Consider the following 25,469-nt stretch of genomic DNA (forward strand, 5'->3'; position numbering starts at 1 on the left):
TATGAAGAATATGTTAAATGCTATGCTATTATAACATATCTTTAATTCTCAGAGGGGTTTTTTCCAGCAACTAAGACTAATCTAGATAATTTTTTCCCTTGAAGGCCTATATGATTTTGAGGAAGCCTGGCAGATATGTCCATGTATAAAATAGTTTGTCTGAACACTGCTATTACAGGACTTAAATGAAATACATAGCAATGTCTTTTTACACTGAAGTATGAACATGGAAATCAAGGCCACATAAGTATATTTGCAAGTGCATTCAGTAATATCAAAGACATTGTTTTCCTCTTTCATGTCCACTGTATAAAAAAACTACCCAATAAAAGTGTTTGATACACAACCTTGAAATGTCTAATTTGGAAAATATGTGAGGTATTTTTACTTGCAAATTTCACTTTTACTTTAAAACATTTAAATTAATTATTTTGCAATTTTCTACTAGCATCTAAAAATAAGGAGGTAAAATTAATATGTAATATTGGTATTAGAGACATCTTCCAAAATATGGGATTAAGTGCATAAGCTTGTAGGATGCTTTCATAAAATAAAATAAAAAATAAATTTGGTATTCCATCCCTAGAAATTTGTAGAATGAGTAAGAAAAAGCACAAGCAAGTGTGAAATAGGCAACAGCTCTGTGCCTTTGGAGGGCAGAGTGAAAAGACTAAATGAAATTAAAGCTATTAAATCAAATTTAATTAATTAAACATAAGAGCTATTCTCATTTCAAATGTCAGTTTAATAACTTTATTTTGGAACTTGCTGGTTTGAGGTTTTCTTTGCCTTTTTTTTTCTTGGTGGTACCTCTGAAGTTCATAAACCTTTACATTTAAACTGAACACATTGAAATTGAAGGGAAATCACCTCTCGAGAAGTAGAAGCAGAAATACCACTGTTATTAATTAATTAAATTAGAGTTTCTTCAGTTATTTATGTGTGCCAAGAAAGCACAAGTGAAGACTTGATTTTATCCTATTTGTAAATTAAAATGACCAATGTGACAGAGTTAATTTGTTCTTGATCAATACCAGGGAGAATAATCTTCCAATTGATCTTTTTCCTGATTGTAACAAAAGCATAGGTGAAATTTTCCCTCCAGAACAAATTTAGGATAGTTTCAGCAGCCAGAATAGCAGAAAAATCGAAAATAAAATGCTTTATTCCAGAGATTAGCAAGTGCAATTTATTGTTTTATTGTTATCACTCACAGAAAGCAGCTTCTTTATTTGCATACAGTTCTTACTATCTAAAAAACTATCCAAATGTTCATGAGGCTGCAATTATTTGCCACTTTTGCCTTACATTCGAGCTAAGTTTCCTTAGTGTTGCCTTAGTGGGCACACAGAACTAATTAATAGTCATAGCTGAACTCCAAAGAGATTCTTGAATTCTCTAGATTTTAACATCTTACTTTGGATCTTTTTCCCAGAAGAGGAAAGGCTTTCTAGTTACTAATATTTGGAAATAGATATATGTACCCTTTAGGAAATATTTAACAGCAGTATTCTGTATTTATGCTTTATTTTACTGATTAAAAGGACAGGAATCATTCCTTCCTTCATTAGCTCTTACAAACTTCTCTGGAAAAATCTGCAGGAAAGATCATCTTACAATATTTGGCCAGATTTTTTTATGCAGGAATTTATTCTTTTTGCATTAAAGACCTATTTTAAAAAGGAAAAAATTGGAAGGACATGTAAGATGTGACTGTCATAGTTTGCTGCCTTTTCACAGTGACACCTGACAGGGCAACCTCAGCTCATTCATTCCCTAAATTCAAAGTCCTGCAGCAAAAATTAGGGTTTGAAAACAACTGATTTAGGAATTCTTTGCCCAGAACCCTTTATCCACAGCTGATCACTTGCACAGCTTGTACGGTTTCCAGTGTTCTTACACAGCCATTCTAAAAGCAGCAAAGGTTGGGTAATATTTCAAGAACTGAAATGTAATTAACATTAATAATATATATATTATGGTTTTTCCATCAAAGTGTAGATATAAATTGGATTTTTAAATGATATATTTTTAAAATAATTAAATAATTTAATTTTTAAGAAAACACAATAGTGTGTTATTATGATATCCATAAAGCTCAAAGCGTGTTAATTATTTTATATAGCTGGTTTAAAGGTAGCATATTCTGTGTTGAATGAAGAGGAAGAATATTAATTACAGAAACAAATGAGTTTATTAAACTGAAATAAAACATAACTTGATTGTTAACATTTTAGTTTACAGGTTAAAAAATTCAATTCCTAAGAATGCAATAGTAAAATTTTGAGGCAGCAGATACATGTAAACATTCAGCTTGATTACTGTTCACTGAAGTCTTAAAGTCTTAATCAACTTAAAACCTTAAGTCTTACAAAGACTGCAGGTCCTAAACACCTTGAGATTTTTCAATGAAAGTTCTATGAATATTAAAATTAACTATTTAATACTTTGGTAATTTTTCAACCTCATGCATTTGTACATGCCATCTATTAAAGACTAATATCCATGCTGAGTTTTCTTGATTCCTTTGGTTTATGACAAAGCCTGAGCACTAATTAACTATAACTTTTAGCATTATAAGAAAGCTGGAGACAATTTGGATTTTATTTTGTAGATAAAATAGATACATGTTTCAATCCAATTTGCAGGCACTGAAAATAAGTTAATTACAAAATAGTACAAGGAGGCAGATTTGAGTTTCAGAATCTTAGGGGGTGTGAGCAAATAAAACTTGTGTCAGAACAAGTTTTGTTCCTGATGGGAACAGATCATCAGTCAGAATTCTCTTGCAAACTGGAGATTGTGGTTCTAGTAATTTCTGTGCTTCACCAGCATGCTTGGTGATCAGGGAGAATTTTGATAACTCTTGAAAACCCAATGAATGTCACTTTTGAGTTAATCTTTGGGGTTTTCTGTCTCAATAATTTTATCAGGTTTTAACTTTTAAATAAAATCTGTCATTTTATATGACAATATAAATATATCAAGATTGCTTGTTTTATAAATAAAATTAATGACAAAAAGAAATAGTGTCTAGATGCTTTTTTAAAATTTAATTCAGTGAAATTGTAAATTCTTAAATATATTTGAAACTATCAAAATATGTCCATTTGCATCCCATACCTTGAAATACCATAGCGTATTTCAATTTCTCTCACAAATGCTGCAGAATATTTTCTCTGTATGTCTCTCAGTTTTCACTGTAGTTACTAAACCTAGTTTTTAAGAAAAATGTGGATTTATGAGGTGAGGGCACATATTTTCCAAGATCTCATGCTCACATCCTTCTTATTAGATAAATACACTTTGTTTCTCTTTATTAGTATGTGGTGTCATTCAGGAGTGGAATGTGGACTGGGATTGTGTATCAGCCCACCTTTATCACAAATTCACACAGTGCAAATTTTCTTGACGTGTCCTAGCATATAATAAAGATGTCTGTTGCATACAGCCAGAGTAACCTGCTAAAGTTTAATAACGTTGCTTTGAAATAGCCATTTGGTTTTTACTGAGCTAGGGAGAGTACTTGAAATTTTCTCCCTCATTTTGGGTAGTAAGAAATAAAGGAGGGGAGGGGCTGGGGGGAATAAAAATACTGTTCTTGTTATTTCATTTAGCAAAATTGTTCAATATTTAATCAGTTCAGGAGCAAGAATTCTACTGTGGGGTTACAACACTGGTGAATGAGTGATGGGTGACTGACAGACCCAGCTGGGCTTATGGAAAGCTTTTGATTCTGTCCCATGAGACATTTATATCTCTGAACTGGAAGGAAACAGATGGATTTGATCTGTGGACCGCTCAGTGAATAAAGCTGGGTGGTTATACCCGAAGAGTTGTGGCCAATGGCTCGATGTCCAGGTGGGGAGGAGTGAGGAGTGGTGTCTTTCAAGGGTCCATACAGGGACCGGCGTTATTTAATGTCTCTGTCAGTGACATGGCCAGTGGGACTGAGGGCACTCAGCAGGTTTGCAGATGACACTGAGCTGTGTGGGCAGGCTGGAGGGGTGGGATGCCATCCCAAGAGCCCTGGGATGAGAGGTGGGCCTGTGAGAACTTCAGGAAGTTCAACAGAGCAAAGTGCAAGGCCCTACACCTGGATCAGAGGATTCCCAAACATGGATACAGGCTGTGCCATGAGTAGATTGAGTATCCCTGTAGAGAAGGACTTGGGGCTGGTAGTTGATGAAAAACTGAGTATGAGCCTACAGTGTGTACTCACAGCCCAGAAAGACATTCATGTCTTGGGATGTATCAGAAATGCATCCAGAGGACTGAGAGAGGAGGTTCCATTACTTTGCTCTCTGAAATGACACCTGCATGCAGCTCTGGGCCACCAGCATAGGAAAGATGACTGCTCAACCGGGTCCAGACAAGGGCCACAAAGATGCTCAGGAGCTAGAAAACCTCTTATGTGTAGATGCTGAGAGCTAGGGCTGCTTAGCTTAGAGAAGAGAAAGCTCCTGGAAGGGGGCTGTCGTGGTTTTAAACCAATAACTAAGAAAATTACTTATTTCTTGCTGTGAGATATGGATTAGAACAAGAGCAAAACAGGCATACGACTTAAAAGGGAAAAAAAAAAAAAGAAAGTTTATTGACAAACTACAATAATAAGAACACCAGAATAAACTTCCAGAAAAACCTTTTCATCCCCTATCTACCCACTATTCCCTTGTTCACATGACAACAGAGACAAAAACCTTGGAACTTTGATGGTTAAAACAGTCCCAATTCTTGCTACAGTCTTTTCACCAGTTTTTGTAGAGAAACAGAAGTTTCTTCCTGTTAATTTATGGAGTTTCTCACAAGAAAACTATTTTTGTTATAGTTTCCCATTGCCCTAATGTTAGCTGCCCAGAGCTGTTATTATTAGAGTTCACTCCTCCCATTTTCACATCACTCTGAAGTGTGTATGGGCCATGAGTCTAGAGATAGCATTTTTAAGGATAAGTTATTCAAAGGCAAAAAAGTCTTCTTCATCTGTTTCTGTGAGCTTCACTAGAAAACAGTTTTCTCATTGCCTCTCAAGGCTTCAAATCTCCCAGCACTTCACTATACCATAATTACTCTATTTTTTACTCAAATTTACACTTTGAACACTTTATTCCTCTCTAGATACTGTATCATGAATTAAAGGAGTTCTTTTCAGGACTTCATTGTCCATTTCCATAGTTTTAACAGAAAGATATTTCAGCTTAATTAAAGCATCTTCTTAATTCTCTACCTCCTCTGAAGCTTCTTTTCTCTCCTGTCACTGGTGGTTTATAAAGTCTCTTTTCATGTTGATCACTCTCTCTCTCTCTCTCTGGATAAAAAGATTAATCCACAAGTCTCATCTGGGTAATGAAAGAGTTAAAATCTTGCCCAGGCTTTTGTAGATGGTTCGGAGATCTCTGCCGAACAGGAGCTGGAGCCGTCTGCGATGGAAAGTTCCTCATGGCTGCTCTGGAGCGTGTGGTCGCTGCTCCAACCCGCTGCAAGTCCAGGGCCTCTCTCTCTCTTCACTCGGCAGTTTCCAGTGAATTCAGCTACAGCAAAACCTGCAGCCGAGCCAGAGATCGGCTCGGCCCGGCCCGAGGAAAACCTTCCCCAGGCCCCGCCATCTCCCGGCCGGGAGACGGGGCAGGCCCGGCCCCATCCCCGCCCGGCCGCATGGCCTGGGCAGGGACGGGAGGCCTGGAGCTCTGCCACCCTCCACAGCCAGGAAACAAAGAGAACCCAGAGAGCTCTGCTTTTACACTTTAAGGTAGGGTTCACAAGTTGATCCCACTTTTCAATGGCCTAAACTGCTGTCAGTTCTCAGCAATGACCGATAATTGGTCAGGAGAAAAGACTCCAGGCAGTTCCCAGCAACTCCAACTCCCTTAAAGGTAAAGTAACTCCATGACAGGGGCCCAAGGAAATATGGAGATCATGGATTCTTTATCATGAAGTGTAATGATAAGAGGAGGGGTAAGATTTTCAAACTGAGAGGATAGACTTAGATTTGGTATTAAGAAAACCTTCCCTGTGAACCACTGGCACAGGTTGCCCAGAGAAGCTTGCACAGGTTGCACAGCACCATCTCTGGAAATGTCCAAGGCCAGGCTGGATGGGGCTCAGAGCAACCTGGTCTGGTGGAAGGTGTCCCTACATGTTATGATCTGGTTATTAAAATTTTAGAGAGATGCCTCTGCTCAAACTAAGATACAAATGAGACTATATGGAAAAGTCAATAGTATGGATTTTATTTAACAGTAAATGAGAGAGTCAGAGAGAGAGAGAGAGAGAGAGAGAGAGAGAAAGAGATAAAATGACGGAAAAATATTAATTAGAAAATATCCCTACTCTGTGGATCCCAATGACATCCCATTGATCTTCACCAGCTGGTCTTCTTGGTGGTGAGTATCTCCAAAAAAACATAGAATCCAATGGATTAATATGCCTTTTAGCCAGGTGAGAATACTCAGGTACCTCCCCTGTGGGGAGCAAGTTTGACACAGTCTTTTGCAAGACTCTGAATCAGTTGCATCACTTCACCTCACACCGGTTGCAAAGCCTCAGGAATGAGTCTGGGGAGCACTTCAGGGGGTCTTTGATGGATTCTGACACCCCCTCAGCTGCCTCACACATCAGTGTCCCATGGATGTGGCCCTCCAGGGCTGGGGGGTTTTGCACTGAGCCTGTTTGTGTGAGGGAGGATGGGTGTTCAGTGCCTCTGACCAGAGGTCACACCACACCCCCCAAAACTCTCCTCCTTCCCCTTAGGCTGGGGGAGAGACTGTGCAAACCTGACCTCAGCTGTGGGCTATGGCTTCCCCATCCCAAATCCAGCCAGGGATGATTTTCAGGACAGCTGCTGGGTTTGGCTTTCTTGTGGATGCATTCTTCTCCCTGGGCTTTGTTAGTTCTTTCCTAGACCTGAGATAATTGAACAACAGTGTCACCTTTATCTCAACTCAAATCCCCTTAGGCAGTTTAGCTCATACTCCAAGGTTCCAGTAAGGAGGCACATTCAGGGTGGAGTGGGACATGGTGGTGCAGCTGCACTATACAGCTTTGCTATAGTGGGCAAAAAATCCTTCGTAAAGATGTTTATAGGCCATGAACCATGACATTTCAGTCTCTGACACTGCCCATGGCAGGGGGTAGAACAAGATGCATTTTAAAGGTCCTTTCCAACCCATTCTGTGATTTTCTGACTATGTGATAGCCTGATTCCACAATTCTATAATTCTATGATTTATCCTTTTATGCTTTTGATCAGCTCTCCTTTTACTTTTTTGTCTAACAAATACTATTTTCACTTTTAAGAAAAGTTTAAAAAGCCATATGGAGTATTTGTACAGGTGGGAGAAGCCCTGTAATCATCACTTGTGTTTTCTATCTTCCTGACATCATTGGGTATAAAATCACCTTGATAACTGCAGCCATGTACTGATAAAAAGAGAAGCCACTGTATAGACAAGACACCAAGGCAATGCACAGTGAGAGGATGAGGTATTTACCATATATTGATTATTGAGGTGGGAGACACAGTCTGTCCAGTAATAACATTGTGAAAAACACACCCCTGAGCCTGATTAAATGAGAAAAATCTGTGACATTACTAAATAATTGTAAATTTCTGTGTCATATTTCCAAAGGTGGTAATATTACTACCCACATAAGACCAAAATAATACACATGTATATAAATATACATGTATACATATAAAAATGTATATAAAATGTACTTTGTGTACATCTGCAGTAATTGTAAGATACATATGAATACAATGGGGTATTTTAAGCTGTTAGCAATAAACATTTAGGGAAAAAAAAAAGAAATTATGTTGTTCTGCTTTTTCACCTTCAGCTCAGCCAGTTTGTAGCAAGCTTTGATTTGCCTGTGATGTTTCAAAACCAAGAGCAGTTATAACTCATTGGAGATACAGATTTGACAGCCCAGCATATTTATATCATGGTTAAGGCTCTTCAAATTATTTTTTCTGCAATAGCTTGGTCTTAAATCTCCACCTGGATATAAGGATTACAATAACTTCACTTTCATTCACTTGAAGTACTAAGTGTTGTAGTCATCACATGTTCATACTCAGGGTTATTGTTCCACAGACTGTTGACAACTGATAGTTGTTTAAGAAACAACCATTTAACTACAGCTCAGTTCCTAGTGAATTGCTAGTAACGGATATGTTACAAAATCATTAGCCAAGGTATCTGCTGAACTGTCTGAAATGCAATATATTCTGAACTGACCTATCTGAAATGTAATACATTCTCCATAAACAAGTCCTGCAAACAAGTTTTGTTTGCTCTTTTCAAATGCCTTTAATTCCTCAAAATAGTTGCTAAAATCTTACACAAAAGGAACAATTTTAAGAAGTTGAGATTTAACAATTTTCCCAGCCTTTTCAGTGATTTAGTTAGGATGGAGCTGTGACTGGTGGACAAGGATTCTGATCACGGTTGTGTTGATGCAAGCTTATAATAAATATAGTGAAAGAATATATACAAAATATAGGAATATCTCCAGAACAGAATATATGTCAGAGCCAAATGAAGCCCACTTCTAAATATTGAATCATGTCCTCCATGCATGTAGCCAGACCTTCCATCCAGCTCCAGCATGGCAGCATTGGAAAGAGCATGTTAAGGTATCCAGGAAAATATCTTTTAAGCCTGTTGGACATCTTGTTTGCTCAGGTAACACATCCATACCTGCTTTTAAACATGCCAGGTCCCTGTGGCACTGCAGCTGAAATGGAGACATCCTCACAGTTTAGAAATCTGTCCTAGTTTATTAAAGACTAATTATTAGCCATTCATTCCAAACTGTGAGCAGCAGTTACCAAAAATAATGATGTTGTATTACTTATACAACTACCAGCATGCCAATGTAAGTGGTCCAGTACATGCTCGTCATCAGACCAAATATCCAAACATGATTCATGGTGTTTATCAGCTAGTAAATTTTATAGAGTCCTAGCCAAGCAGTGTTGCTAATTTGATGCACCTATAATGAGCTGACCATCTTTCATTTTCTCTGAAGTTGTTTATTACTGTAATAGGGCCTCTTACTCATTAAATCTTGTCAACATGACTGATGCTTAATACAGTAGCTAAAAGATTATTAAGAAAAATGGCTATCAAGAACATGATGGAATGAATAAACCCTTCTGCTGAAGGTGTCTTTTGGGGAAGAATCTCATTTCAATACTATGTGAAGATTTGGTTAATTGCTGCCACCCGAATACAAGATTCCCAGAAGACTCCAACAAAAGGAAATCAAGAGATTGAATGACATTTGAGCAGCACAAAAAATAACGCTATGAAGTTTGCAAGAATAGTAAGGAAAGTGAAATTATTTCAGCAGAAAGATAAACTGAAAGTACTGAGCAGGCACATCAAGCAGGTCTGCTCCACAAACAGGGCTTATAGGCAGCAAGTGCCACAGGTCTCCTGAATGCCCCTCTGCTCACATCTTAACTCCACAGTGGCAGAAGACACTCTTAAGTGTAGCACAATTTACTGTTTACAAGTTTTTTATTTACCAAAAAACAAACAACAAAAAAAAGTAGCATTCCAATGAGGAAGATAAGCAGCATTTGAAAACAGATCTGGAAACAAGCTGCTAACAGTTCTCTTCCATCCCACGAGCAAGAGTTCTCAGTGCAAACTGCTGTGGTGTGGGTCACTCTTCCACAGGTGCAGTGCTCCAAGGACAGGCTGCTCCAGCCTGGAAGCAGGGCCCACTCTCCACTGGATCACAGCCTCCTCCAGGCATTCACCTGCTCTGGTATGGACACCTCCCCCCTGGGCTGCAGGTGGATCTCTGCATCCCCCACTGATCCCCACAGGCTGTGAGGGGATCTCTGCATCCCCCATGGATCCCCACAGGCTGTGAGGGGATCTCTGCATCCCCCATGGATCCCCACAGGCTGTGAGGGGAAATCTGCATCCCCCATGGATCCCCACAGGCTGTGAGGGGAAATCTGCATCCCCCATGGATCCCCACAGGCTGTGAGGGGATCTCTGCATCCCCCATGGATCCCCACAGGCTGTGAGGGGATCTCTGCATCCCTGTGGATCCCCACAGGCTGCAGGGGCACAGCTGCTTCACCATGGTCTCACCACAGCCTGCAGAGGAATCTCAGCTCCGGCACCTGCAGCACCTCCTCCCTCTCCTTCTCCACTGACCTTGGTGTCTCCATGTTGTTTCCCTCACACATTCTTACCTCCTCCTCTTCTTTAGCTGGAAAATTACAACTGTCCCCACCTTTGTTTTGATTTTCTTCTTAGATCTGTTATCACAGAGGCGTTACCAACCTCTCTAATTGCCCAGCCTTGGCCAGCAGCATGTCCATCTTCAGAGCCATCAGGGACTGGCTCTGCCAGACATGGTGGAAGCTTCCAGCAGCTTCTCACAGAAGCCACCTCTGTGGCTCCCCCACTACCAAAAACCAGGGCAAGCAAAACCAACACAACAGTATACAGCAGAATTAATTTAGGTTCTTCCCTATCAGTCTTCCTAATTTTTGAATTCACCTAGCTGATTAATAGTCAAGGTATCATTATTAGCCATACTATCATCATTCATGTTGTTCTAGGCTTACATTTCTGAGTGTTCAATATAATGTGACTCCAACAAAGGGTCACAGTTATTTTAATACCGACAGTATAATCAGTATAATTGTGATTTAGTAGGATAGTTCACTGTTCCCTGCATTTCAAGAAACTTTTTCAATCAGAAACAGGAATTGGGCTAACATCCTATAAAAAGGATACTACTTAAGGGTATGATCTGAGGAATGGTATAGGTCAGATTCTTATCTGTTTTAGTTTTGGTTAGTCAAAGACCAGTGTCGAATTATTTGAACTGAGGAACTGGCACAGAATTAGAAAATGTGCTCTGGATTTATGGATCTGGAAACATAATTGGGACCTAATTTCTCTCAAAAGTTTCTGAAGTGATTCATTTTGCTGGATTCATTAGCTACTATTGTGATCTTAATGATAGATTTTTTCAGCTCTCATGTTCTCTTTGAGGCATCCTGCTGCTGTTTATGAACAATATTAAATCCCACTGAGACAGTGTTTAGCTCACCCTGTGCTATCTATTTTTCTGGGTACATGTACCACTTGTAACAAAGAAGTTAAAACTCCTGTTACTGACCAATGTCTGGTTTTTATAATGTGAGTTCCCTGATAGCTCTGGCTTCCTCCATACACACCTCTTTGCCATTTATATTGCTGGTGCTTATTACAGGAGCTACAGCAGGGTTGGGACCACGGAGTGTTGTTCTCTAGACAAGAAAAGAACAAAGCTGTCCAAAAGTAATGATGTTTCCCCTTGTGTCTAGGTGTACTAAACACTACATTGTTGCCCCAGCCCTCATGTCCAGGTCATCTATATCCAAGGCCAAATTATGCACATTCAGATAGGGAACTGCAGAGTAGGTTATTTCCCTTTAGGCTGTTTTTCAAGAAGGGTTTGTCTCACATACTCTCATCTACTTGTAGAAATGCTGTCGAGATGTTTTGAACACTGACTCAGAATCTTCTGGCATACCAAACAACTTTTTCGTTCTTTTTCAGTAACAATTATACATTTAAGATTATTTCTGAAGATTTGTTTTTCTGATTAAATTGTTTATGATATTTTAAAATCTTGTACCTATACTGGTGATATAAGACAATCCTAAATATAGTCTGGCAGTTCCTTTTGCCTATCTCAGTCTTTTTTTTGTTCCTTTCCAGTGGTTGTTTGTGAATTGATGAAATCCTGGCAGACAGAAACACTCTACAGGCAGATCATCACTGTTTTATGGTTGAGCAGGGTCAGCTTGGGTATAGAAATGAGTAAGAATCACATTAAACAGACTTCCAATGTGTTTCAAGTAGTGCTAGAGGCATTTAAAAAGTGATATGTAGAAGATATAATAGTGCTAATACATGTATTCCAAACAAAAGAAAGGAAAAGAAGGGAAGGGAAGGGAAGGGGAAGGGGAAGGGGAAGGGGAAGGGGAAGGGGAAGGGGAAGGGGAAGGGGAAGGGGAAGGGGAAGGGGAAGGGGAAGGGGAAGGGGAAGGGGAAGGGGAAGGGGAAGGGGAAGGGGAAAAGAAAAGCTTCCAAAAGCTCTTCACTACAGCTGTATTAGGAGAGCAGAAGATCTCTCAGTATTGTTATTGCCATCCAGTTTGGATTGTTGCTCACTTTCACAGTTTGTCCCAGAACATTAAGTTTCTAAACCAACATGTCATTCTGATGGCATTTGATCTAGCATTTGAATCACCCACTGGAACCTGAGAAGCTTCTTTTGCTTCTTTTGTGCCCCTTGCTAGTGCATCTTGCATACAGAAATAATCTCACAAGCCCCATCACTGCTGAACCCCTGAGAAGTTAGTGCCAAATGTACACCAGCCATTTTAAAGTGAGAAGGAGATAAATAAAAAGCAGACATCCTGGTACAAGTGAAGAAAAGAACTCATAGGGCTGAACGTGAATTATCAAGCAAATTTTCAGAAGCAAGGTGTCACTATGCTGAAATCACACTGTGGTGAGATCATAGAACCAGAGAAATAGAGAATCAGAGAACGTCAGAGTGGTTTGGGGTGGAAAGGCCCTTAAAGCCCATCCAGAGACACCCCCTGCCATGGGCAGGGATACCTTCCACCACTCCAGGTTGCTCCAAGCCCTGTCCAGCCTGGCCTTGGACACTTCCAGGGATCCAGGGGCAGCCACAGCCTCTCTGGGTAACCTGTGCCAGGGCCTCCCCACCCTCACAGGGAATGATTTCCTCCCAGTATCTAACCTAAATCTACCCTCCTTCAGCTTAAATGCATTGGAAAGGAAGATGAAGTTTGAAATCTGAAAAATGGGGATTTTGAGGTATTTCAGTAACAGGTAGAAGTACAGTTCAGGTGCTGTTTAGAACCGTCCTATAAAATAATTTGTAATAATGAGGTCCAATTTTATGTAAATTTTTTTTAAATTTAGAATGTCTCACCATCTCTTCAAGAGAGAAAGATTTTTTTTCTTGAGTATTTACAGTACAAGCACACTCTGACCTGTGGGACAGAAAAATTATACTGGATCACTATTTAAAAAAAAGCAAAGTGCTTTGAAAAGCTGAACTTGTGGGACATAGGCAAGAAAAAAGTCAGTTGCATATTCTCCACTCTCTCTTTTGATTTCCATTTATTTTAGCTTCTTTAGTCTATACATCTCTATAAATCATTTATTGCTTTATATTTTTATAGTGAAAATTATAGTAACCAAAGCCATCTTTTCCTTACATTGTTTATTTTTCAATTTTCAAATGGTTATTATTATTTAATTCCAATTTTCAAATGCTGATTTGGAACATGGAGGAAAATTCATGTGGTTTTCTCCAGAAATAGTAAAGGAAACTATTGGCAGCTTGGTTTATCTGTCTCGCCAGCTAGACAGTTACAATGACAAAGTTAATTCAAAAAGCATCAATTTATTGATATTGTCACAATTAATGTTCCTCTTGTTTGAACTTTACATTTTTATTGCACTGGCACATTGATGCAATGAACTCATTTTAATTTGCAGGACCAAGGCCTTTAAGGCACTCTAAGAAGAAAAGCATTCAAGTACATTGAATCCTAAATCTGGAATGTTTAAAGCAGCCTTGTTAGCCCTGGTGACAAGAATGACACCAGTCTGTGAAAAGTTATGGATTTCCTCTCTACAGCAAGCAGCAGGTCTGGCATTCCAAGAACAGATATCAATAAGCTTTTTGCATCCCATGAGTGTCATTGTATTGGATTTAGGTGTCCAGGTCTTGGTGTCTCAGTTAGAGGAGATCAGGGGCTGCCCTGTGCTGGTCACAGACAGTTCCAGCTTATTTCAGACAGTTTCAGGTGCACAACAGAGCAACCACTGGGCAAAGCTGAGCACCATTAGAAAACTGCAGAAATATTAGGAAAGGGCTCATGCAGCACAGGCAGTGACAAAAAGAGAATTGAGGAAAAAGTAGATTATAACAGAAGAACAAAAACAAATAACATTGAGGGGGGGAAAATGCAGTAAATAGTTACTGAGGCATTTAGAGAAACATCTTTGCTTTCCCTAGTGCAGACTTCAGAGAGAGGAGTCCTTCCTGCCCCCTTTCCAGCCTCAGTTTTCTGTGGTTTTGCTGAATTTCCTTGTTTCTTTGGTGAGGTAAAAAGTGATGCAGAAGGCTGGAATCAGCTTGTAATGTTTCTCTACTGCCATACTTTGTTCACCTCATTTTCCTACACTAATTGTAACTTCTTACTTGTTTCCTTCAGCACACATCTCTGGGCTGCAGACCTTGAGACATGCACTCCTGGGACTCAGGAGTCCTCCAGAAAGAGCTGGATGTGGGAACTCCACAAGGACACAGACACTGTTCTACCTTGGATGGCTGCCACATCCTGTGTGCCCAGCAACAGGACAAGAGGCCAGAGGTAGAAACTGATGTCCAGGAAGTTCCACCTTAATATGAGGAAAAACATTTTTCCTGTGCAGTGACTGAGCACTGACACAGATTTACTAGAGAGGGTGTGGAGTCTCCTCCCTGGGGATATTCCAGACCTGTCTGGACACACTTCTGGGCCCTGGGCTCTGGGATGGCCCTGCTGGAGCGGGGAGGTGGCACCACATGAGCCACTCTGGGCCCTTCCAGTGACAGGACAAGAGGACACAGCCTTAAGCTGCAGCAGGGGAGGTTTAGGCTGGACATTAGGGAGAAGTTCTTCACAGGAAGAGTGGCTGGGTGTTGGAATGAGCTGCCCAGGGAGTTGGTGGAGACACCATCTCTGGATGTAGAATCATTGCCATGGTCTAGTTGACGAGATGGTGTTAGGTCATAGGTTGGGCTGAATGATATCAAAGATCTTTCCCAACCTGATTGATTCTGTGATTCTGGCATCTCACTTGATGGGTAAATCTCCTTGTAGAGGCTGTCTCTGTTTATTTGTTCCATGCTCAGCATAATATGTTTAGAGACTGGATGGAAATCTGTTTGCTATATTGCTGTTGACTGTTCTACAATGCTACAGTAAATTTAACTCACTGTGAACACAATTACCCATAATAACCCAAATTCCTGCCACAGCTCTGCATCTCCATCCTGGGGGCACTGTAAAATATACTCGTGCATTGGGCCTGGCAATTTCATTCACTGCTGCTCAATATTTTCTTCTCAAAGAATTTGCCAATAAGACTTTCCACAGGTGGATAAACTAAGTATATTAATATATCTTAAACTATGTATAATATAATAAATGTAATAAAATAAAATTAAATATAATAAAATAAAATTACATATAATGACATATAATGACATATAATGACATATAATGACATATAATGACATATAATGACATATAATGACATAATATAATATAATATAATATAATATAATATAATATAATATAATATAATATAATATAATATAATATAATATAATATAATATAATATAATATAATATAATATAATATAATATAATATAATATAATATAATATAATATAATATAATATATATAACATAGCATTAACATAACATAACATAACATTAACATAATATTAATTACATTTTCACTCTATCATCCACATCTATTACACTGGGCAACTGAGGACCTATGAACAACATAATTTTGAAGTGAGCATTAGTAAACTAAGGATCTATAAATTAAACTCTTTAAAAGGTTTTAAAACAATTCCCAAAATGTTGATCTAAGCATTTCACTCATAATTTTGTTTGTTCTTGAAAAACATTGTCAAAATCAAGCCTTATCATGTCAAGAAAAAAAAATGTGCCTGAGGAGCATCAGCAGAGAGCAAAGAGGATTAGTCACTCTTGAAAGGTAAAAAAAATAATAAAAATGTATAGAACCTAAGGCAAACAGTGACCTTAACAAGGCAGAAATGGCAAATCCTTGCATGAAAACTTTCATGCTCCTGTAGCTTTTTGGTGACAACTACTCAAAGAAACTTGGTGAAAAGTGAATTTCTGAAGTAGAACTGAGGGCAGCAGTGAATTTGTGTGTGTGTGGAGATTTTAGCTATAGGAGTTATCAGGATGTATAACAGGATACAAATTGTTCTTTTTATAATAGGATGAAAAAAATTAATCAGAGGTGAACATGTGAAATATATGAGTTCCTATTACTGCATCAGCTGCTTTTTCAAGCTGAAAGTTTTAATCTGTTCTTCCTGTTATGCTTTGCAGTGCCTTCATTTACTGGATTTTCATCCTCAGTTCTACATTCCTGAAGCCCTGTTTAAATAGCAGTGCTTAGGAAAACTGTGATTGAGAATTGGAGAAAACACTATTTGAAAATTAGGTTTTGTAATGCTGTCAAAGGGATCATAATGCAATTAAACAATCAGAAATTCTTTTGCTTGTTTTCCTTTTTCCTGTGAGTGAAACAAAAGGCTCTTGCAAAATACTGAAGTGACTGTCAGGGCTTTTTTCCTAAACATGTTGAAACTGTGGACTTTGCTTTATTTACTACCATTTCAAGCTTTTATATTTGTGCAGAAAATACTCCTTGGAAACCCCTTTTGAGATAAAATAGACCTCAGTTTTATCATAGGTTCTTGATATATGTTACAGGATCTAATAGAGAAGTATCCCTCTCCTAGAGAATAATTTGGAATTATCTAGCAAATTGCTTAACTAAAATTGATGACTTTCAGGAAGTCCTTGAACTAAAGAAAAGCTAAAAAAGAATCTGCATTAGAAAATTATTTTTAAATGTTTATGGCAATTTAATCCTTAATAAATTTCACCACATGGATTCTCCCTATTTACCATTTTCTTTTTTTCTGTTTATATTTGCATTAATGATATTTTACTTTCATTCTAAAGTCAATTTTAGGAAATCTTTTTGAATAGGCCAAAAAATATATTTTAGTTATATATATATATATGTATGTATGTATGTATGTATGTATGTATGTGTATATATACAACTGAATTGGCCTGAATTAGTAAATTGGTTTTACCTAATTTTTGTGACATCAGAAAGATTTTCACAGGCTTTTAAACACAAACTTCAATGAAATCACAATGAATTCACATAATATCTTGATCTACTCAAATCTTTTGTTCCTGATTAGTGACAGTAAAACAATATAATCACAAACATTTAGTTCTGTTGCTTTGCAAAGTTATTTATGGGACAATGATAGTAGTAGGCTCCTGAAGTCTCTCTTACTACCCAAAAAGCTAGAAAGATATAATTTACATTATACCTGTTTTATAAATGCTTTTACATGCAATACATGCCTTGGATAAGGAAACTCTAATCATATCATCAGGATAGATGAAATAAGTCATATTTTACATTTTAATCCTAGAATCTAGCACAGAAAAAGAAACTACACAGGTTTAAATGTATTTTGCAGTGGAGAAACTGGTGATAGGGTTCATCATCCCCAATGATGCTTTCTCATTTGATCATCTATATTGGAAGTCAAAAATTATGACAGTGACAAAGAGGAACACCAACTCTAGAGTACTAATTAAAGTGCACCAGCTCAATAGATCTTAGTTCATCTTCACATGGAACCTCATTAAGGCAAAATGATCTGTACAAATTAGTCTTTCCAAACAGAACCACTGGCAATTTTTAATGAGGTTTCCATGTAAAGCATCATCTGTCAAATTGCAAAACTAAAGCAATCAAAGACATACCATGCTAGATTATGTCTAATGTCTATTTGTTTAACTGGGGGATTGGTTCATTTTTTTAATTCAATCTTGTATTATACACATGACTTCAGAGTTTAGTGATCTGCTTGCATCAATGTCAATATTTAGATGCTTAGAGACCAATATATTTAAATTACTATTTATAACTGTTAGCAGAACAGACTTTATGTTCTGTTCACATTCTAGACAACTAATGTCTTTCTAACAGTACTGTTAGCAAAGTAGAATAATAAATTTTTTTAAAAAAAAATTAAAAAGCTTATAATTATTGGAAGATGCAAAGGCTGTGAGGTACCAAGTAAAAAGAACAAGAGTTCAACATATTCTGTTATAGTCTGTAAGGTATAACAAGAAAAGAATTTGAGCCTTAAAACATTATTGTGGCTCTAAACAGTGGAACAAGAGGTAGAGGGTGTTAATTAAAACCTGGAGAATCTGCTTCCACTTTACACCTTCCCTCCTGTCCCACCTGTCCCATCCAGAGTGCAGGCTACCGAGGAGAATAAAGGGTGCAATGAATTTTTCCTGTAGATATTCAGAGAAAAACCCTAATTTGTCTTTTTACATAGAAAATTCCTTTTGAGTCAGAAAGAATAAAATATGTGTTAGCAATCACATGAATCAGAAGAATGTTGGTATCTTGATGAAACAACCTGGAAAGGACCTTGGGAGATTTTCTAACCCTTCTCTGCCTCAGTCCATATCATCTAAACCTAGAGGACTCCTGATAAGTATTTAAACAGCAGTTATAAGAGATTTTTTATTAGGATAGAAAGCATGTTTGCAGCAGGCAAAGAAATATTACTGTATCTTGGTTTTAGCTGTTTTTAAATTATATGGGACTAGTGGATTTATCTGAGACAATAAAAAAATAGGTTGAACAGCAATGCAATACTTTGAAGAGAGTTCTGAGGAGCACAGCAAGAATAATTATAGCCAAAAGAAATGTGTTTTTAGAAGGCTGACTGGAAGATTTAGACCTGAATAATCTTACAAAGATCATGTGAAGTAGGTAAAATACTGATCAAATATCTGTTAGAAAGGAGGCAAAATACTCATCTCCACGTTGGATAGTGCCAGAATCAGAGCTCTTAAACTAGATCAAGAAACTAGGGCATTTGGACTTTACAGAAAGCATTCTGGTGGGAAGGATGGATAGATGTTGGAGTCAGCTGGAACACTTAGAGGAAACTGTTGGTGTTTTTAAGGTTCCCTCATGAGACAGAATTTTTACAGGAGCTATTGATAGTATTTCTGGAGTTTCCAGGGAATAACAGCCAACAACAGCCTTTGGCAGCTTGCTGTGTATCAAATAGTGTTTGTTCTGATATGCACACCTGTGGAGTTTACATAGCCACACTGCACTTGGTGTTCTCAGGTGTATTCTGGGAGGCAAAGCATATTCAGTGACATCTCAGGCAGCACATCAGCCCAAGAGTGTCAGTGTCCTTGTGATGTGCCTTGCTGTGGCATCACAGCCTTGCAAGAATGACACAGGCTTCATAAATAGTCATGATTCAAAGTAATACGAAGTAATGGTAAAGTCTGTAACTCAATAGCAATCAAACAGCTTGTTTGGGCCTAATGAAGATTTGGTTTTAGGACAAGAAATTCACACTGGTTTTAGCCAAATTACTTGATTCATTGGAGTAAAAAGAGTACACTTTCTATAAGTCAAGGACAATTTATGTTTAGCATTTTTTAACCTTTATAAAAGTTGCTTGTCTTCTTACCTTTTTTAAGTCATTTTGCCAAAAATATACTTTTGTTTTTATTTCTACAGCTAGCCCATCTGTTGTCATCCTTAATATTTATTATATTAACTTTAATGTATCACCTCCCACACACTGTTTTTGCAAGGTACATAAGCCCAGGCATAAGGGCTCAAGTAGTTAATTATGTAGTGAAGTCATCTATTTCTAAATTATCAGTTAGGTAAGGTTTTATAAATTGTGCTTTATTCAGGGAAACTAATATAACTAAATTAATCTTTATTAAACTAATTTCTGAAACCTGATATAATAACTTAGTATAATATTTATACCTTTGCTGTAATACAGCACAGGGGGAAAGACAACTGCAGAATACTAAAGAATCTACTGCTTATGAATTAATATACTGATTTATTTATTTTCATCAAGTAATAGTGCATTAAACTCTTCTTCACATCTTCTTCAATTTGTAGATTAGGATCTCTGCCTTTCCTGACATTTCCTAAGCCTCTCTTCCATAATTCTCTTTTTAGCCAACCTGCAGCATACAGAGGTATAACTCCAGTCTGCCAAAAAGCTGTAACTCAGTGGTTTCCAGTCCCCTTGTCCCCAGCTAAGGTGGGTGTTCTAGCAATTTCTGAACCTGCTTTTAATGATCAGCTTGCTTTTTCCAAATTTAGCATTGTATGTTCCAGGCAGGCATTCAACTGTGTACCTGCACTTATGTGTGATAGCAATGTAAAACCATTATATTACTCAATATATTTAAATATTTATGCTGTTAAAGAATTTCAAACTTCATTAATCTTGCTATGTGTTTTCATATTTCCTCAGCCTGAGTGATTCTCTTCTTCCATGTATTTTCATTTTTGGGTAGTCTAAAAATGGGAGGTGTTCACACTTGAACTAATTAACTGAATTTTGAGTAATTGGCTTTGTCTTCACTTTAAAAAAACATACTACACTTGGAAGATTTTAGTTTTAAGGACAATATTGGTATTGTCAGATTTCTCCTGAGTGACTGGAAGTTGAGAGAAAATTATCCCAGACTTTTAGTCTTGATTTAATACAACATTCCTCACCCCATTCCTGCTGCAGAAGATTTGCTTTCACTAGAAATTGATTCACTGATATATTTAAAGCTATTTTTCTTTTTTTTTAATTAACTAGTAATCTTTCTAATATTTTTTTTTTTTAAATCATCATCTTATCTGCTCTTTCAGTTCTGATTCCTTCTCTAAATTTTAGCTAGAGAGGAAAATTTTTCTTTCCTGTGTTTAATTGTAAGAGTGTTCTCAAAGTAGTCCACTGGATTTTTAAATTATGAGCCAAGGTCCTGCAATACCCAACTCAGTTTTACTTATAAATGTGGTATTAAGCTCACTATTGCTATTTAAGGCAATCTTATAACACACACATATCTCAATTTAGTTGCAGAGATGTTTGATTTAAGTAGCAGCCTTTCAATGTCTTAGAGTTTGAATTAGGAATATAAGATCAGTTTAAAATTTGACAAAAAGACAACATGAAGCAAGACCAGGAGTTACAGCTACAAGGGTAAATGACCCAATTTGTTTTCAGTTAAAAATTTAGTAGTAGGAACTCTACTGAATAAAATACACAGTACAAAGTGATGCCTTCCTCCAATTCACTAACACACTATTGTATCCCAGTATTGTTAAAATATAATTCCAACATAGAATATATAGTTTTTAAATTTTTGATGTTTATAAAATATTTATTTATTTATAATTCTGCCTGCCCATTTATCTCAAAGCAATAGAATGGAGAAAAAGAAAAAAAAAGTTTTTCTATACAAGTAAAGAGAAATAGTATTTATGTGTGACCAAATAATTTATTACAGAGCAGGATACAAATTCAGAGATTTTTACTTCCAGCCTGGTGCCTTTAATCTTTGTGTTAACTTCATTTTAGTATAATAAAATATGTCCCTGAAAAATAGAAAATCTAGCAGATTCCATAAAATCTTCTAACTGATTAATTGGAACTATATTCAAAATTCAGTAAGTACCAAAAATAAGAACTTACAAGTGCTCTCATAAAGGGTCTGAAAAAAAATAGAATTGTCCACAATGAGTGCATGAGCAAGTTCATAATAGTTATTGTAAATGCCTAAAAACCACATCCTGCATAAGTACAGCGAGACAAAAACTTCAAAGAAATATTTAAGTGTTTGGAATTCTTTAGAAATTGTGTCATCTTTAATAGCATCTTTCATCAAAAGCACAATTGTTGATGTAACACACTCAGAGCTTCAGTTCCCTGCAGCCTTGAGATGGGGTTCAAACCCTGGGATTTAAACTTTTACTTTGGTTTCTTTCTCCTTCTCTCATTTACACAGGGCACATTCTTTGCTCTTTTGCAGGTCACATTTTTAATCTCTTCACTACCAGTGAAACTAACCCGTTAAGTTGCTGTTTTCCTTTTCACGTCTATTTCACTGTTCCACCCCTCTGCCCTGTTCAGGTGAGACCCCACCTGCAGAGCTGCCCCAGCCTGGGCCCAGCTCAGGAAGGACCTGGAGCTGCTGGAGAGAGTCCAGAGGAGGCTCCAGGATGAGCAGAGGGATGGAGCAGCTCTGATGGGAGGAAAGGATGGGAGAGGTGGCATTGTTCAGATGGAGAAGCTTTGGGGTGACCTCACTGTGGCCCTTAAGTGCCTGAAGGAGCCAACAAGAGCCATGGAGAGACTTTGCAAGGGAGGGAGCAATAGGACAAGGGGAAATGGCTTCCCACTGCCACAGGGCAGGGATAGATGGGATATTGGGAAGGAATTCCTCCCTGTGAGGATGGGGAAGCCCTGGCACAGGATACCCAGAGAAGCTGTGACTGCCCCAATATTTTAATATTGTTTTTGTATCTGCACAACTCCCCTGTGTTTCTTTATTCTTTAAACTCAATGAAATCTCTATTTTGACTGCTGATTAATTTTAGTTATTTACTTTGGATTGTTTCTTTTTGTTATTCCTCCTTAGCTTTGGTCCCTGGAAAACAGCTGAAATCCATAGGTAGGGCAGTAAGAACTGTGAATAGTCTATACTCTGCCCAAACCTTCTTTCTAGATAAATGTGCATTGCTGGTGCTCCCAGAATTGCCTATTTCACATGCATGGTCATTTTCTTTAACATAGTAACAATGTTCACCTTAATTTGTATCATTTCAAACAAGCAAAGAACGTTGACAAAATGGTAGGGTTAAAAAAATCCCATTGCTAATGAATCACATTGCCAATAGAAAAAAAAATAGTTTAATAATGTTTACATTGAATCTTGGTGTGTAAGAAGATGCAAAATTAATTTAGCATTAAAAACCTCATTAAAATTAAGACATTTTAAAATACATCCACAGCAGCAGCTATGATTCATAGTGTGGGAGAAGGCAGTTGCAGAGGATTTCTGTGAACTCTGACTGCAGCTGGCACAACCAACCACAATTCCCAGGAGAATAGCAAATGGTGTGACAGATTAGTTATTCCAGCAGCCATGCAATAAAAGTTACTTGTAGATTCATAGAAAAGTGCCTTTCAAATGACCAATCCATCCTATTATGGAGAAAAATCAATGCACATTGTGCCTTTCAGTTTATTTACATTTCTTTGCATTTTAAGGTGACTTTCCCTGTAGCTGTTTGCTTATTATACAATTAAAATAATGTTATTTGTGCATCCTTTCATCAGTGAAGGTAAGAAGGCTAAACAATATTGCATTGATAGGAAATGAGATTATTAGTGGCAGGTTTCTCGTTGATGCAGAGTTCAGGAAATAACATATCTGAGATTTGTTCAGTCGGTCAGAGCATGGTGCTAATAACGCCAAGGCCATGGGGCCAATCCCAATACAGGCCATTCCCTTCAGAGTTGGACTCTATGATCCTCATTATTTCCTTCCACCTGAGAATATTCTGTGATTCTGTGACATGGCACAATGCCTCCTCACAGTTCTCAGCTCTGACTCACCTGGAGCTTTGCATGTTTTGATCTTTTTGGCTGAGATCTTTTCTGAGGAGATTGAGATACCAGTTCTAATCTTATCTCTCAAGGATGAATGTCAATGAGCAGAAGTTCTTAAGGTGAAGAAAACTTTAGCTGTGAAATTTGTCAGACTCCTTCCAGAATGAGGACAGATTTGGTCATTTATCAGGCTCAGACCTGATATTTCAGAGTTGCTTGACAAATCAGATGATGCTATATATCCATATTTCCCCACAGGATTACTGTCATCTGGTGCTGAAGGATTGTTATTTAAGATCTTCCTAACCTATTGTGGTGGGTTGGCCTTCATTGGCCACTGGCTGCCCACCAGGCTGCTCTCTCACTCCTCAGCATGACAGGGGCACAAAATAAAATATAAAACTCCAGAACAGCTTGTCAAAGTAATCTGTACTCCTTAGCTTGGGAAGCCTTTGTAACTCTGCTCTACTTCCCTGAGTAAATAACCTGCATCAATAGAAGGAAATGCAGAAGTATCTCCTAAGAAAATACTAGGAACAAAAAGAAAGAACAAAGAATGAAAAAAACAAAGAGCTAATTTCCCTGCTCCTGTTCTTTCCAGTGCTGCCAGGTTACCCTGGTGGTATGCTGCCTTCAGAGTTTTCACAAGGCAAGTGGTTTCTATGAAAGCACAGAGAAAGGGGAATTAGAGATGTAAATTGAAGGGATCTATGACAGCTAGTTTTATGAGGATTATCACTGTGAAACCATAAAACTAGGCATGGTACCAGCCTAAATTAAAATGCTAACAAAAGATGATGATGGAACTGGAATGATTTCAATGGCTAAGAACGTTTTTCACAATATAAGGCAAATTCTGCAGGAAGCCAGAGAACTAGCAATCCTCTAATTCAGAGGTGTTACCAGCTGGCAGCAAATATCTCCACATTAGCATTGGACATCTCTAAAGACTTTCAAAGTGTATTGACCATACTTTCTTCATTCAACAATAAATTGGAAAATAATCTATTCAGGACTAAACCAAAGTCTGCCACAATCCTCACTTATTTTGCAAAGCAAAAGTATCTTGATTTATACTTCATTATACTGTTTGGGAAGTGATGGCATTTTCCACACCCTTCTAGATCTGTAATACAGAGAGATTATATTTGTTATTGCCTTTTCTGACCTCATCTGGACCTCCTTTTCTTTTTTATTCCCACACATCAAAACAGAACACCTAAACTTAAGGGTTGCTACTGGAGCATGGAAATCATCTTTCTGTATTTCTCTTGGGCAGCTTACCTATTGGCAATAATAGCAATGGAAACATTATACATGAGGTAAAATCTAGAAATAAAATAAAACAGGATAAACCACTATTCTATTGAATCAGATGTCAAACATCGTCCACTTGGTACATCCGTCTGCCAAGAACAATTTGAAGCACTAAGGTGATTTTTCTACTGTTATCAAGAAGTACACAGTATCTGGGAGAATACTAAGGAATAAGTTTCATTATCATGGGCTGCAATATCCCAGCATTGGAGCAGCCAGGCCACCAGGGGCTCACCCAGCCAGCAGCTGAAACCTTTTCTCGTATCTCTCAGATCTCCTGGGGACAGGGACCGGGCATTATCTCTGGCCCTGCCTCTTCCTCCTGTGCTGAGGGCCCTGTTTCCTCCTCATCCATCACTAAGCAAATTGATTTTGTCTTGGATTTCTTCTGCAGTACAGGGGCTGCTGTGACTGGCACAGGTTGTTCCTCTTGCTCAGCTGCAGTTTGAGTGACCACAGTTCCTGTTGTTATGTTTTTCTCCTCCTCCACTAAGGGTGCTGTCGAGTGACCAGCAGTGTCCAATAAATAGTAGCCAGAACCCAACATGGCAATAAGTTTATCCTCTCTGGTGCTGCCACAGCATTTTTCTTGCAAATATTCTGTCACTTTACCAGGGTGCTGTAGTTGTCCAGTGGTAAAATTTCAAACCATCAGAGAACTTCTCTAAAAACTGGCACATTTTCTCCCACATCCCATGCCATTCAAGACTATTCTCCCTCAGGCCAGATCTCACATGTTGAGATATGAACAATGTACTGGAAACACCAATGAAATA

The 25,469-nt window shown here is 38.0% G+C and overlaps 2 protein-coding genes and 1 long non-coding RNA gene across 11 annotated transcripts in view; 1 reads left to right on the forward strand and 2 right to left on the reverse strand.

The window, feature by feature from the left end:
- BRINP3 (BMP/retinoic acid inducible neural specific 3) overlaps positions 1–25,469 on the reverse strand; it is a 662,162-nt gene that overhangs the window by 392,110 nt on the left and 244,583 nt on the right. The window lies entirely within an intron of this gene.
- LOC147651489 (uncharacterized) overlaps positions 1–25,469 on the forward strand; it is a 155,653-nt gene that overhangs the window by 120,175 nt on the left and 10,009 nt on the right. For 2 of the 9 annotated variants that reach the window (XM_086842798.1, XM_086842792.1), the window contains exons 1-4: positions 5,416–5,746; positions 13,560–13,711; positions 14,282–14,440; positions 19,941–20,025. In XM_086842798.1, the coding sequence (XP_086698924.1) occupies positions 13,683–13,711; positions 14,282–14,440; positions 19,941–20,025 (273 nt within the window). In that variant the 5' untranslated portion in view covers positions 5,416–5,746; positions 13,560–13,682. Of the gene's footprint in view, positions 1–5,376; positions 5,747–9,805; positions 10,547–11,738; positions 11,841–13,559; positions 13,712–14,281; positions 14,441–19,940; positions 20,026–21,894; positions 23,947–25,469 lie in introns of those variants that run through there. The other 7 variants (XM_086842796.1, XM_086842797.1, XM_086842794.1 and 4 more) reach the window with 7 other exon arrangements.
- Positions 6,206–8,737, reverse strand: LOC147651490 (uncharacterized). Its single transcript, XR_015274106.1, has 2 exons — positions 6,776–8,737; positions 6,206–6,662 (listed from the first exon to the last, which is right to left on the reverse strand). It is a non-coding gene; the product is annotated as an uncharacterized LOC147651490 (long non-coding RNA).

This window comes from Cyanistes caeruleus, chromosome 9 (genome assembly GCF_971803275.1).
Source record: "Cyanistes caeruleus chromosome 9, bCyaCae1.hap1.1, whole genome shotgun sequence".
Classification (NCBI taxonomy): Eukaryota; Metazoa; Chordata; class Aves; order Passeriformes; family Paridae; genus Cyanistes; species Cyanistes caeruleus.